The 12,367-nt window shown below is 42.7% G+C and overlaps 1 protein-coding gene across 1 annotated transcript in view; it reads right to left on the bottom strand.

Moving 5' to 3' along the window:
* The window catches only part of DNAH10 (dynein axonemal heavy chain 10), a 49,297-nt gene extending 37,059 nt beyond the window's left edge, over window positions 1-12,238 (bottom strand). The window contains exons 1-18 of the mRNA XM_050318772.1: window positions 12,007-12,238; window positions 10,587-10,675; window positions 10,313-10,418; window positions 9,712-9,827; window positions 9,081-9,270; window positions 8,617-8,771; window positions 7,717-7,947; window positions 6,921-7,111; window positions 6,258-6,456; window positions 5,361-5,555; window positions 5,041-5,211; window positions 4,180-4,356; window positions 3,641-3,814; window positions 3,223-3,392; window positions 2,407-2,558; window positions 1,828-1,992; window positions 1,327-1,534; window positions 176-332 (exon numbers count right to left, since the gene is read on the bottom strand). Of these exons, the coding sequence (XP_050174729.1) occupies window positions 176-332; window positions 1,327-1,534; window positions 1,828-1,992; window positions 2,407-2,558; window positions 3,223-3,392; window positions 3,641-3,814; window positions 4,180-4,356; window positions 5,041-5,211; window positions 5,361-5,555; window positions 6,258-6,456; window positions 6,921-7,111; window positions 7,717-7,947; window positions 8,617-8,771; window positions 9,081-9,270; window positions 9,712-9,827; window positions 10,313-10,418; window positions 10,587-10,675; window positions 12,007-12,238 (3,078 nt within the window). The remainder of the gene's footprint in view (window positions 1-175; window positions 333-1,326; window positions 1,535-1,827; window positions 1,993-2,406; window positions 2,559-3,222; window positions 3,393-3,640; window positions 3,815-4,179; window positions 4,357-5,040; window positions 5,212-5,360; window positions 5,556-6,257; window positions 6,457-6,920; window positions 7,112-7,716; window positions 7,948-8,616; window positions 8,772-9,080; window positions 9,271-9,711; window positions 9,828-10,312; window positions 10,419-10,586; window positions 10,676-12,006) is intronic.
* Window positions 12,239-12,367: the final 129 nt, after the last annotated feature.

The following is a 12,367-nucleotide window of genomic DNA, read 5'->3' as shown; positions in this document are numbered from 1 at the left end:
TCCTTTGTCATCAGTTTGTAAAATTAGGATGTTATGTACTGGATGTTCTGATTTCAAGACAAAGCAATATGAATCTTCCCACTGACATTTATGCTTGCCCAAACATAAAGCCAGACTGGTTCACTACAATCACAAGCAAAGTCTGGCAACAAAAAAAATCGTTATCAAAAATCACCTTTGTGACCTCAACGCAGTCCTGGATGGATTGTGCTGTCATTTTGTCCATCTCGCTGGCACTGGGCTCAAAGGTGATCTCAGGAGCAGAGAAGACAGCTTTGATTTGTAGCAGTGGCACATTTGCAAGAATAGCTGCATTAAACGCCTGTAAATTCCTGGGAAAGGAAAAAAAATAGTCAGAGAGAGAATTAATCAGGTGCTGCCCCCATGGAAATGCCCAGCTGAGACTGCAATTATCAGGTGTGTGTCAGATCTGCCAACTGAGCTGTCTGAAGTCAATCACCACCAACTTCAGCTGGAAACACCCCTGAGTCTGGGAGCAACATCATCCCACTGAACTGACTTCATACAAAAGCTGGACTAAAAGAAACTGGCAGAAGGAATGAATGGGGACACCCTGGTGCAAAAGGATCCTGAGAACTTCTGGTCAACTCCTCTGCAAAAGCCCTGCCAAAAAAGCACAACAAAGTCACCTGAGCACAGACCAGACATGGATGATGGGAAGTAGAGGTGGCTGGGAAGCTTTTACAACCCTGCAATGCTCTATTGCAACAATATCTTGCTTATAAAATAGAAGCATTTATATAATAATTTGCTACAGAAACCTCCTTGGCCTCAGCCCCTGCAGAGCAGGTGAATTAAAACCCAACAGAACCCTTGTTCTTGTCCTGGTGTCCCCTGCAGAGCAGGTGAATTAAAACCCAACAGAACCTTGTTCTTGTCCTGGTGTCCCCTGCAGAGCAGGTGAATTAAAACCCAACAAACCCTTGTTCTTGTCCTGGTGTCCCCTGCAGAGCAGGGAGGAACTGGGCACCCAGACACCACGTTCCCAAACTCTTTAGGAAAACAAAACCTTGGATTTAGAAGTAAACCTGGGATGGGCAACTAGACAGACTGCAGAAAATGTATCTTATTTCTCTCTTCTGCCAAAAATATGCCAGCATCCATTTCCTCAGGATTTGGGGTTCTCCTGTACCTTGTTATCAGTTCTCTGTTCTTCACAGGTAACAACCTGTCCTAATACAAATCTGTCACCAACTGGAAGTCACTGAGGTGTTCAAACAGTGTCAGTCCACACACTGATCAACAGATCCAGGGAAATCTGAAGATGAAAGACTGGAAATCCATTGAAGCAAACAATTGACTTACTTCACAATTAACTGTGTCAACACCTGGTAAATCCTATTTTCCCAGTATGCATAATAGGAAGCTAATTTTGGAGATTTGCCAGTGTTTGTATTGGCAACTTGTCCTTCCACTTCCATTAGCAATGGTGGAATTGCAGAATACTCCCTAACGATCTGTGCCACATCTTTGGCTCTTTCACACTTAATATAGTCAAAAAATTCTTGTGCTTCTGCAACAGATACAAAAAACAGCATTATTAACTGCAGGAGATCTAATAGATTTGTACACTGGAATAATTAGCTGGGCTTTATTTGGGAACGTGAAATTGATCTTGTCTATTGATAAAAATATCTTCACTTCTTAATGATTAATTTATTAATATTTCAGCCCTCTGATTTTTTATAGATTCAATTATTTAATAGCAACCACCAGATGTGAGAGCAAACTTTTTACAACTTAGAAAGTGTTGAAAGAAATTTGATCCATCACTCACTCACTCAAGTGACAGATCTGGGAACTTACCAGGAAGTTCATCACCAGTTTTTGAAAGTGGAAGCTTGAAGAGATTTGCTGATTCCATGAACAGAAGTTTGCTGTTTATGTCTTCAGAAATGTTGTGAATCTGATGGACAAGGGACTCAACCTTCTCGATGGCTTGTGTACATTGGAAAATAAATTCACCAATACCTTGAAACAAATCACAACCCTTTGGTTTTTTATCTTTTAACAAATATTTCCCCAAGGCATCAGAATTGCTACGATCAGCTGGGGTTCACCTCTCAGAATGAACCCAAGGTTCTGCAGACAGATTAGGTGTTTTCTCACCTGATCCTTAATGTAGCTCCCTTACAGCTCTTATCTGAGGGTTTCTAACCCTCTCCAGTGTTTTAAATAGAATAAAAACCCAGGAAATATCCTCCTGGATCCGAGTTTGTCACACCTGCTATTCTGCCCTGGCTGTGGCAACAGGATGTGTCACTACCCATGGGATATCCATCACTACACATGGCTGGCATGGGACATCAAAAGTGGGTTGCACAACTGAGATTTTTTAACTGAAAATCAGTGTCTAAGGCCAGTTTAAAATAGTATCTCCATTACCTAAGGAGTTCCAGGTGAGTCTTTTGTGTCCTGATTTCAGTACTCTCCACAGTTCTTGGATATAGTCATCAAGAAGTTTGGTTTCTGCTTCATTCAGTGTTTCCATTAATTTGTGATAGGAACCCAGCATGCTTTTCAATCTACTTGTATACCTAAAGAAACACAACAACAACATCATGTGATGATTTTCTTGAAATACAGCTCTGACCTCCACCAAAGAGCAGAGAACTTCCATCATTCCATTCACACTTCAAAAGAAAGCAAAATTGGCAGGACTAACCAGTGAATAAGCAGTGATTATAAATGTAAATCCATTTCCCACTGAAAACAAAAGAAAAGTTTCATGTGGCTCCAACAGCAGCTGAACAAACCCCTCCTGCCCCAGCTCAGGAAGTTTCTGAGGCAGCCTCAGCCATATAAGAGAACTCAACAGGTTGAACTTTACTATCCAGTTAAGGATCTTATCAGCACATCTGTGTGTAAGTGCCTGTGACGATTTGGACACAACTGACTTATTCAAGGCTGTACAGGAAGAAAGCAACAGTGAAGTTAAATGAAATCTGAATGGTAGCAACAATTCATTTATTTTAACAAGATGTTAATTTGTACAACAGTCCTGCAGCATAAAGGATGCAGCCAGTGCCAGAGAAAAGCTTATCAGTGCAACATGGCCATTAGTAATTGTACCCTTAAAAAAAACAAAAGTCACTAAGAGCTCTCTTATTTCCAAGAGTTGATGACTCAGGGCCCATTCTGGTTTGGAGTGAAACCACTGCCATGGTGTGTATGTGAGCAGATGTTCTGTCACAGCCTCACCTGAGATATTTGTCTTCCTGCAGTGCCACATATCTGGCTATTTCTGGCACTGGAAGCCCCAGCTGTTCCATGTACTTTGTTTCAGTGATAATCTCTTGGAGTGCAGGAGAAAAATTCACTCTGAAGCAGAGACTTTTCTTGGTGGTGCCAGACTCCTCTGTCACAGAGCTCTGCAGCACAAGGAAGAGCAGCAGAAAGGAGATGATCATCAAAGTGTTACAAGGTTCATTCAGTTGTCAGGTGATTCAGGAACTGTGCCTTCAAAAGGGCCACAAACAATTCTGAGCTCAGGACTTTTGAAATTTTCCTTTCAAAATCTGTGTTTAAAATCCTGCTTTTAGAAAATTCTTGCTGACCATCAGGCAGGTTTGATTGCTCCACACCCAGAACACTGGTACACCCTCTTCCCACATCTCACCTGCCCAGAAGTCTCTGGATGAACATTTGTTGCAGCCCCCCCGGTGATGACAGTCAGCAGATTATCTTTCAGTAAGTGTGGGACAATGTGTTCTGTCCTCTCTTTCCACTCCTTGTATTTTTGATCTTCATACTCTTTCATCTTCTTGGCCACTTGAAGATATGTTTGTTTTACCTAGAGAGGAAAACTCTCTGTAACTCATTTTAAAGATCAACTCACCTGTTTTAATACGGTGTCTTGATAAGGTTTCAGGTTTTTGTTAGACAAGAGGACATGTAATATAAATAAAAGAGGACATGTGATGCCTTGTAATTAATGCAGGCACTGCAAAATGTAGGCTCTGGAATTCTGACACTGGATCCATCACTGTCTTTCTGGGAAACAGCGGGAAGGTCCCAAGCAGCTTTTCACGACTAACATGGCTTGGTGTGTGCAAAGACTTGGAAATTCCCCTCACACAAGAGCATTTTAACATCTCTAGAAGAAATGTATGAGGAAAGTGTTTCTTCCTTCATCAGATATCAAAGGAACCCACATACCTTCTGTCCATGTTCACTGGCAAGCAACTCCTCCACTTCCTGGAATCGGAGAATGGTGTGTTTGATCTGATAGAAGAGGGAGCGGGACCAGAAGATCGCTCCAGCCACTGGAGGGTGATTCTTGTACAGAGGTGGATCCTTGAGGTTCTGAACAAAGATTTGCTTAACATTTTGAACCTGGAAGAGAATAAAACATTGCACAGATTCGTTTCTCCACTGCTTGTTCAGTGGTCAATATCTGGAACTCAGTTAATTAATCTGAAGCCAATTCCAGCAGCAGGATAAAAACAATTCTTTTGTCCTCCTGTCTCTGCCTTGTGGAAATAGTATTATGTCAGCACTTTCTGTAAAATCCCATTTTATCATTAAAGTCAATGTTCTTTGAAATATCAAGAGAAACACTGACATGAAAAGCTTTCCAAAACACAGGCTCCCACATTTCAGAAGCTATTTCTGCCCTCAGGGCTGATCTCTGACACCTTTCAGTCACACCATGAACTTGTTGTCCAGCACAGGAAAGCTGCAGGGCAGGAAAGGGGAATTCTTCAGGAAGGTCTCCTGCTGAACTGCTGTTCCCAAGGTGAAGGAAGAGCCAGCAGCCTTGATGCATTCAGAGCACATGCAGATACCTTACAGTTCCCAGGCAGTGCCTCACATGGACAGATGTGCACAACCCCTTCAGCAAATTAACCAGACTATTCCTCCAACCAGCTCCAAAAAAGGGAGAGCAATTATTACATTTATTTTGTAATTTCAGATGGTAAATGACACTACACAGGTATTCAGACATAGACAGAGATGGAGGATTTTCAGTAGGCAAAGAGCTCCATGTACTACCTAAGAAACCCCTAAATTAAATACCTCTTTGCAGTAGTGGTCCAAAACATCACTGAACTTCATCATCAAGTGCTCATGAACATTTTCACGAGTCTGGATGTGTTTGAACTTTACCAGCATGTCAAATGCAGCTTCTGCTGATCGAAGGCTCTTAAAAGATTCATCAATGAACTTTTTGATCTTCTCTTCAATAATCTAAACAAAGGAAGAAAGCCAAGAAATGCTGTCACTGAGAGACTCATCTTGCAGAACCAAGAAAGGGAGGCAAAGTGAAAATACTTTTGGATAATAGCAGTCAAGCACATTTTTACTATTTTGGGGGGATCACAGTATATGGCACTTACTGAAACTTCTTCTCTAAACTGTCTCATAACTGATTTCCAGTTACGTGCATTTCTGATGCTCAGGGGGTCAAATTTCAGCTCTTTCATGGGACTTGTCAGTTCATTTACTCCTCTCAGCAGTGCCTCAATCTGCTTTGGATTCTCTGTCACAGTGGTCAGCTCAGGAATAAATATATTGTAAAGCTCTTCAGTGACCTGTTAATTCAGAAGAACATATCAGAAAGCTTTCTTTTATTATGTTTTTCTGCCATCTAACACATTTTGCTGTTAATTTTTTCCTTTAAAAAATATAAACAACTCATCAAATGATCATTTTGTGCTGTGATTTACATTTCCTCAATTTTAATATAAGCCACTAAAAAGAAAACCAACATTCTACAGGCCCCAGACTTCAGTTGTTATAACAGATAATAATCAGTTATTAGTCCTTTTTACTCCACTTGTCACAAACATAGGTTTTACATCCACAGTTTGTTGATGGACCACATTGCTAATTACCCTGACTCAAATTAGCCTCAACACAGCCTCTCTCCATTCATGTTATTCTGCAGTTGATTCCCAGGCTCCCAGATGGCCAAATTTGATATTAGACTATATTTAAATGGTATTTTATCATCTCATTAAGGTAGCAACCCATGAAAACTGCAAAGCTGTGAACCAGTTGGTGCAAGTCTCTAATTTCATAAAGGTACCCAGTAACATCCTCCCTCAATCAGCACCTGGAGAGGTTATTCCATTTCCAGCATCCAACAGTTTTGTTGGAATCAAAGGCACCTCTTAGGTCTTAAACACGAACCCACTCACACAGCTAAAGGTGGTTAACAATTTACAGCACCAAAGAATCTCCTGTACAGAACAAGATCCCACAATTCCTTTGTTTATTGTCCACATCACTACCTGGACAATGCCATGCAGGTCCTGACAGACTGCAGCCATGTAATCTGTTCTGTCAAAGAAACCTTTCACCTCAAATTTCCAGAAGCGTTCGCTCCCCGACTCTTCCACTTGGGCACAAGTAGCAAAATAACATTTCTTCCATTGTTCAAGAATGTTTTTGCCTTCTGTTACTTTCTTTTTTGCAGCAGCTCTATCCTCTCTAGTAATCAAATCAACACAGTTAAGATACCATAGATGGAAATACTATAGATAAAAAATTATACCTCAGCTGGATTAACACTCCCCAGTTTAGCAGCTGATAATTATATAAAATCTAAGAAAAATCATAACTCATCATTTTCAATGTGATTTTGAAAGGAGATACTATTTCAGGACTGATTTTTACTATATTTATGCCACTTTTTTTACCACTGCATTTATATTTGTCTCATTGGTTTAAGTCCTTTTGAGGCAAAAGGGGACAAGCACCTCTTTCTTCAGGGCTGGTTTAGTAGTTTATGAAAATTACAAAATAAATTGACTTTTAAATGATCTTACAATACAACCTCAGGTGGCTGAAAAATGCTGGCCCCTATTTGATGAAAGTGTTATCCATTGCACTTGATATAAAACAAGCAAAGCTTTAATAACTGCAGCCTAGTGAAGGAGGAATGCAGCACTTACAGAAACAGCGTGGGCAGATCCACAAATTTGCTCACTGTGGTGGAAATTTCCCACGCAATTCGTTCCAGGAGGGGAACCATCCGCTCGTCCCTGTTGTAGTGTCGGGACATCACCCACACCATCCTCAGGGCATTGAGCAGGGAGGGAATTGTGTTCAGGACAACATCAGCCCCAGTGCCATGTGCTAAATTCTGGGAAATGCATATTGGGAATGAGACGTCATGAAAAGATCCAGATTCGTGTTCTGCAGGTAGGTGAAGTTAAGTCTGTGACATTATTAAATAAAGAACCCCGGTGCCTCAATAACACACACGGTTAAGGATGTGCAAATCTGCATCTTTTGCTCCAAATGCTTTTTATGTCTCATCAGAGTCTCTTTATTGTAAAGGCTGTCCCCTGATGGGTTTTATTTCAACTCTTTATTTGGATGTTTGGATGATTTTCAGTAAAATTTAAACACTGAGACATCAGCTGCAATTTGTGGTAGAAACTACTTAAAAAATAGAGTAGAGAAACCTTTGTTTTCCCCAATTTAGCTACACTATGAAATTCTCCCAAGGTTGGATTTACAAACAAAACATTCACAGCTCTGCACTTCCAAATATTAAAACAACTGTAACTCAACCAAAATAAACAAATCTTCTTTTTGATTAAACATATTTTATTAATCTAGAGCACACCCTTATTGCTGATAAAAAGTGAAAAATAAATAAACAAGAGGTGATTACATCAACAGAGAAACCAAAGTGGGGTAACTGCAGCTCCAGCTCCTCCAGCTTTGCTCACATTCTCGTACCTTCAGATGGCGCTCGAGGGCTGAAAGGAACTTCACGTTATCCAGAGCTTCCAGGTGATACTTCCTGAGGTCACTCAAGGCTCCCTGTAAATCTCCAACACACTCACATTCAGCTTCCCGTAGTATCTCCAAGACTTTTTGCACCTCTGGAAGCTTTGTCTGCTCAGCAAGATCACTCAAAGTCGCGTTCTTTTCACGCCAGAGGTCGATCTCTGCGAGTGCCCCATCACCCTGCAAGGAATGTGGGGTCAAATTAAAAACCCCAAATTATTATTAGGCAAGAGTCCAAACTTATAACCAGGACTATATTTGTTCTTTCTTTTCAATATGCTTTAAGCTGAGAGAAATCTGATATGACTCAACCATGAAAAAAAACCAGATAGAAGGAGATCCTTGAAATGTATTCCTGGGGAATATATCCCTGAGCTGGAGAGTCCAAAGGCTTATGCACAAGTAACTTTAGAGGCATGAAATCCCACAGCATGTTTAATTGTATTAGTCATAGGTGTAAGTGTTTGCTGAATCAGAATCTTAACATTGGAATTTTTTTGTTTGAGATTACTTTTTCAATTAAAAATATAGTTGTCTATTTAAAAAAAAAAAAAAGTCACTGCAGCTTTTAGTATTTCATGGCTCTTTGGAAGAGAAGATAACAAAAGTCCCTTGGTTATCCTGTGTGGGTAGGATCTGCACTGAGTTACTTTAGATTCTATTTTTATTCTACTTCCCAGAGCCACACAGTTCCTCACTAGTTTTTTTTCTACTTTTCATCAATTAGTAAATGGTTTTCCAAGAAGCAAACATGAAGAGGAATTAAAAATGAACACAAACCATTCAAAGAGATTCTCATGGGGAAAGGAAGCAAAGTCTCCAGCACCTCGGTGTGACAGGAGACGTTACCTGGGGCACCTTTTTCAGTTGCTCCCTCAGGACTGTGGATATCAATTTCTGCCAGGTCATTGCACAACCTTCCAGAGACTGAACCAGTGATGGATCTGAGGCAAGGACAGGCACTTCTCCCTCCAGATTTACAGCTGGCATCTCCAGTTCAGTATCTCCTATTGGAAGAACGTGCACATCAAATGAGCTGTCCCGTTCCCACAGCACTGGTAACGTGGAACCACCGGAATGGCTTTTGCCTTCCCTCTCCTTGGCTACCTGAGGACAGATAACCAACCACCTGCTCTGCCTGCCTGAGGACAAGGCAATTCTTTTGGCAGATTCATTCTTTTGGCTGTTCACACAATGCAAACAAATAAATATTGCTGGGAAATGGACTGGCAGCAGTCCCTGTCAGAGGAGGGATGTTAAAGCTCTTTGCACTGCCATGAGATGGAATCCCCCCAGAGCTGCAGAGGCAGAGCACTCACCTGCCCTTTGTTGGGTAATTTCAGTCCTCTTTGGAGTACTGGAGTTTTCCACAGGCTGTTCTTTCTTTTCTGCAAGGTCAGACTCAGGTAAATTCATTTCTTCAGAATCTGTGTTTTCACTCTCTGAATGGAAGGAAGTTTCCTCAGTCTGCTGCTGGCCATGGGAGAGAGCTGGGGAAAACACCTAGAATTCAAAAGGTGCCAGAGGAAAAAAGTAGACAGTTTACCAGAGATTCACTTAAGCATTGGACATTGTTCTAAAATTTAATTTCAGTGTCTCTCCTTCCTTTTCACCCCTTTAGCATCATCCTCAATTCTGCAGGGGAATAGCTCCAGAAGAGCTTTATGGAAATCCCTGAAGATACAGAAATAAAGGTGGCTGGTGTCACACTCTGAAATGATCCTCACACAGGGACAGGCAATGAAATAATGCCCATCTCCACATCTCTACAAACTACTTGGGAAACAAAATATCAAATAAGGACTAACAGAAACTTCTTCTTGGCCTCTGAAGGTCACTTATTATACAGTAGTATTTCTCATGTATGGTCCATATGCTCAGCAGAATACTGAGGGGACAAATCACTCCTAGAAACACTCAATACTCCACAAATAAGACATTTACCTGGGAGATGGCATCCTTTAGCATCAAGGCAGTGTCCTCAGTCACTACACCAGACTTTATCACTTGAGGAAGAATCTCATTAGCTTCAGCCAGGTCCTTAGGTTCAGCAACTCTTTCTAGCACACAAATAATTAGTATAAATCTAATTATTTGATACAGAAAGTATAAAGCATAAAGTCCTTTCCATAATAGGTTAAAACTCCAATAAAACACTACTAGGTTTGATACAAGTCACATTCAAAATAAATGCTGGCTTTAATATGCAGATGCTTTTTCAGAAAGGGCAGAAAAATACTTCAGTGCCATCACCTGGGTTTAAGCCCTGACAATCCAGCCTGAGAGTTAGAAAGTGGTTTTCTGCTCAAAACAACAGTGACCTTGATTTGAACCCTTATTCTACAGACAGATCAGGAAAATCTTGCACAGAACTGCCATAAAATGCCCGAGCATTCCTGATTTCTGTCCTATTCTGACTGTGCTCCTCCCCAGTTAATTAGGCTGGATCTGCACTATCCTGAGTCCCAGTCACATTTTCTCAGTGAGAATTGCTGTTTCACGCAAACCCCAAAACACTGAGCCTGCAGCCCCTCAGGGCACACACCTTTGGTGTCTCTCAGAAAATACACAGTCAAATCTGACCCAAATCCTTCAGGAATTTCATCAAGAGCCACGTGGAAACACACTTTGTCAGCTTTCTCTTCCTGGAGCTGAAACAGAAAATAAAACCAGTGTATGACTATTCCTGTTTGCTGCCACACCCCCGAACAGCAAGAAATTGTTTGCCTGAGATAGAACCATTAGTTTAACTCCCTTATCTTCATATTGCTGTCCAAATAAACTCATAAAATATATGAAATGCTAAAAACCACGTGTACCTGGGGGGTGTGTTCTGCACTGGCATCACCTGACACACTTTTGCTGTCTGCAGATTGCAGAGGGGGTGTCTTGCTTTCCTGGGTCACCCCTAAGAAGGAACAACAGCAGAGAACTCAATTAAAGAACGTTATCCTTGTGTATAAGATGGATCTGTCCAATTTTCCTCTCAAACCAAATGACTTGAGCATTTTCTTCCATCGTCAGCATCACCTTTCAACAACCAGCCATCCAACCTTGGCGTTAATTGTCCGTTTCTCCATAGGACAGCATTACTTGTGGAGAACTGAATCCAAATAAGCAACGAATTGTGCCGTGTTCCACAGGAAATTGGTCTTTATTTAGAATATCCTTACCAGCATTTTCCAACACAATTGATCTTTTATGGCAAAGTAAGTGGATTAACACATTCCAAGATGAAACTACTTTGTAAATGGAAGTGCAAATAATTAAGGGGGTTGTCATGCACCCTTTATAACACACTTTCTATCCATTTTCCTTTATTATTTTTCCCTTTTTTTCGTGAAAAGGCTTCTCTGCAATACTGTGGTTAAAGTATTGGACTGATCTTCATTCTTTACAGGATCACCACTTTTATCCTCAAAACACTACATCAGAAACAAGAGAAGAGCTTGCAAATCTTAAGACAAGGTAAATTCCTTCATTCCTACTAAAGGGAACATATTAATTCTATTTATTTTAATAAAATCAGTCTCTAAAAAGTTGAAATTATAAAGCTAGTAAAAGTGTCACAGGCAAAGAAGATCTATGTTTGTGGGTTGATTTTTTTCATCCCAGACAGTTCCTGTCTTTCCTTCTACTTGGAAAAGATGAAAGAGCCAAACTAGGTCAGGTTTCTTTTCAAAGGAGCATCCTGGGGCAGCAGCTCTTGGGAAAACACTCATCAGCCACACAGGACGCTCTCCACAAAATCCCATCTGCTCTCCTGGGACAAGAACCTGCTGATGTTACAGGTTCTGCTGGATCTGCTGAAGAGAGCCACATCAGCTGGTCACACTGGCCTGCAGTGACCACGCTCTGGCCATCAGACTGCCCTGCAGTGCCACACAGGAGGCTGTTCCAGGCACCTGCTCAGGAACAGGGGTCACCTGCGCCTTCCTCCTGCTGCTCACCTGCAGCCCCCTTCGTGTGTATCTGCACAAACACAACGCGGGAGGAAAGCACGATATAACCCCTCAGCAGCAGGGGTGGTGCAAATCCCACCAGGGCACAGCCAGAGGGGGCAAAGTTCTGGAAGGGGGGTGGGATTGAAGGGATCCAGGAGCACACAGCCCAAGGGATGGAGAGGCAGAGAAAGGGGTAAGGACAGTGGTCATGAGGCTGCCACAACGTGGCCCTGACAGAGGGAAAAAGAAGAGGTGGGGCCCGGGGCCAAGCACCGCCCAGGGGAGGGGCCTTCACCCTCCTCCTCCTCCTCCTCGTTCTCACCGTCCCGGCCGCGCCGCTCGGCCCGCAGCAGCAGCAGCAGCGCCGGGCCCGCCCCGCTCGCCTCTTCGCCCAAGAAGCGCAGCACGGCCCGCTCGGCATCCTCGCCGCGGCTCAGCAGCTCCTCGAGAGGCTCCGGGGCGCTCAGACCCAGGAGGGCGAGCGCTCGGTCCCGCAGCCACCGCAGCCGCACGTCGGCCCGGCTCATGGCGGCGACCGCTCCGACGCCTCACGGTGGCCACGGCAACGGGGCGGGGAGGAGCGGCGGCCGCTGCCGGCCCGGGGCCCGCCTCGGGAGCTGCCTCGAGGGGTCGCGGTCCCGCCCGCCCTCGTCCCG

Source organism: Myiozetetes cayanensis, unplaced genomic scaffold (assembly GCF_022539395.1).
Source record: "Myiozetetes cayanensis isolate MyiCay16 unplaced genomic scaffold, myiCay2020 scf21, whole genome shotgun sequence".
Taxonomy (NCBI): Eukaryota; Metazoa; Chordata; class Aves; order Passeriformes; family Tyrannidae; genus Myiozetetes; species Myiozetetes cayanensis.
The sequence above is the reverse complement of the archived record's forward strand: the minus strand, read 5'-3'. Positions and strand labels throughout refer to the sequence as shown.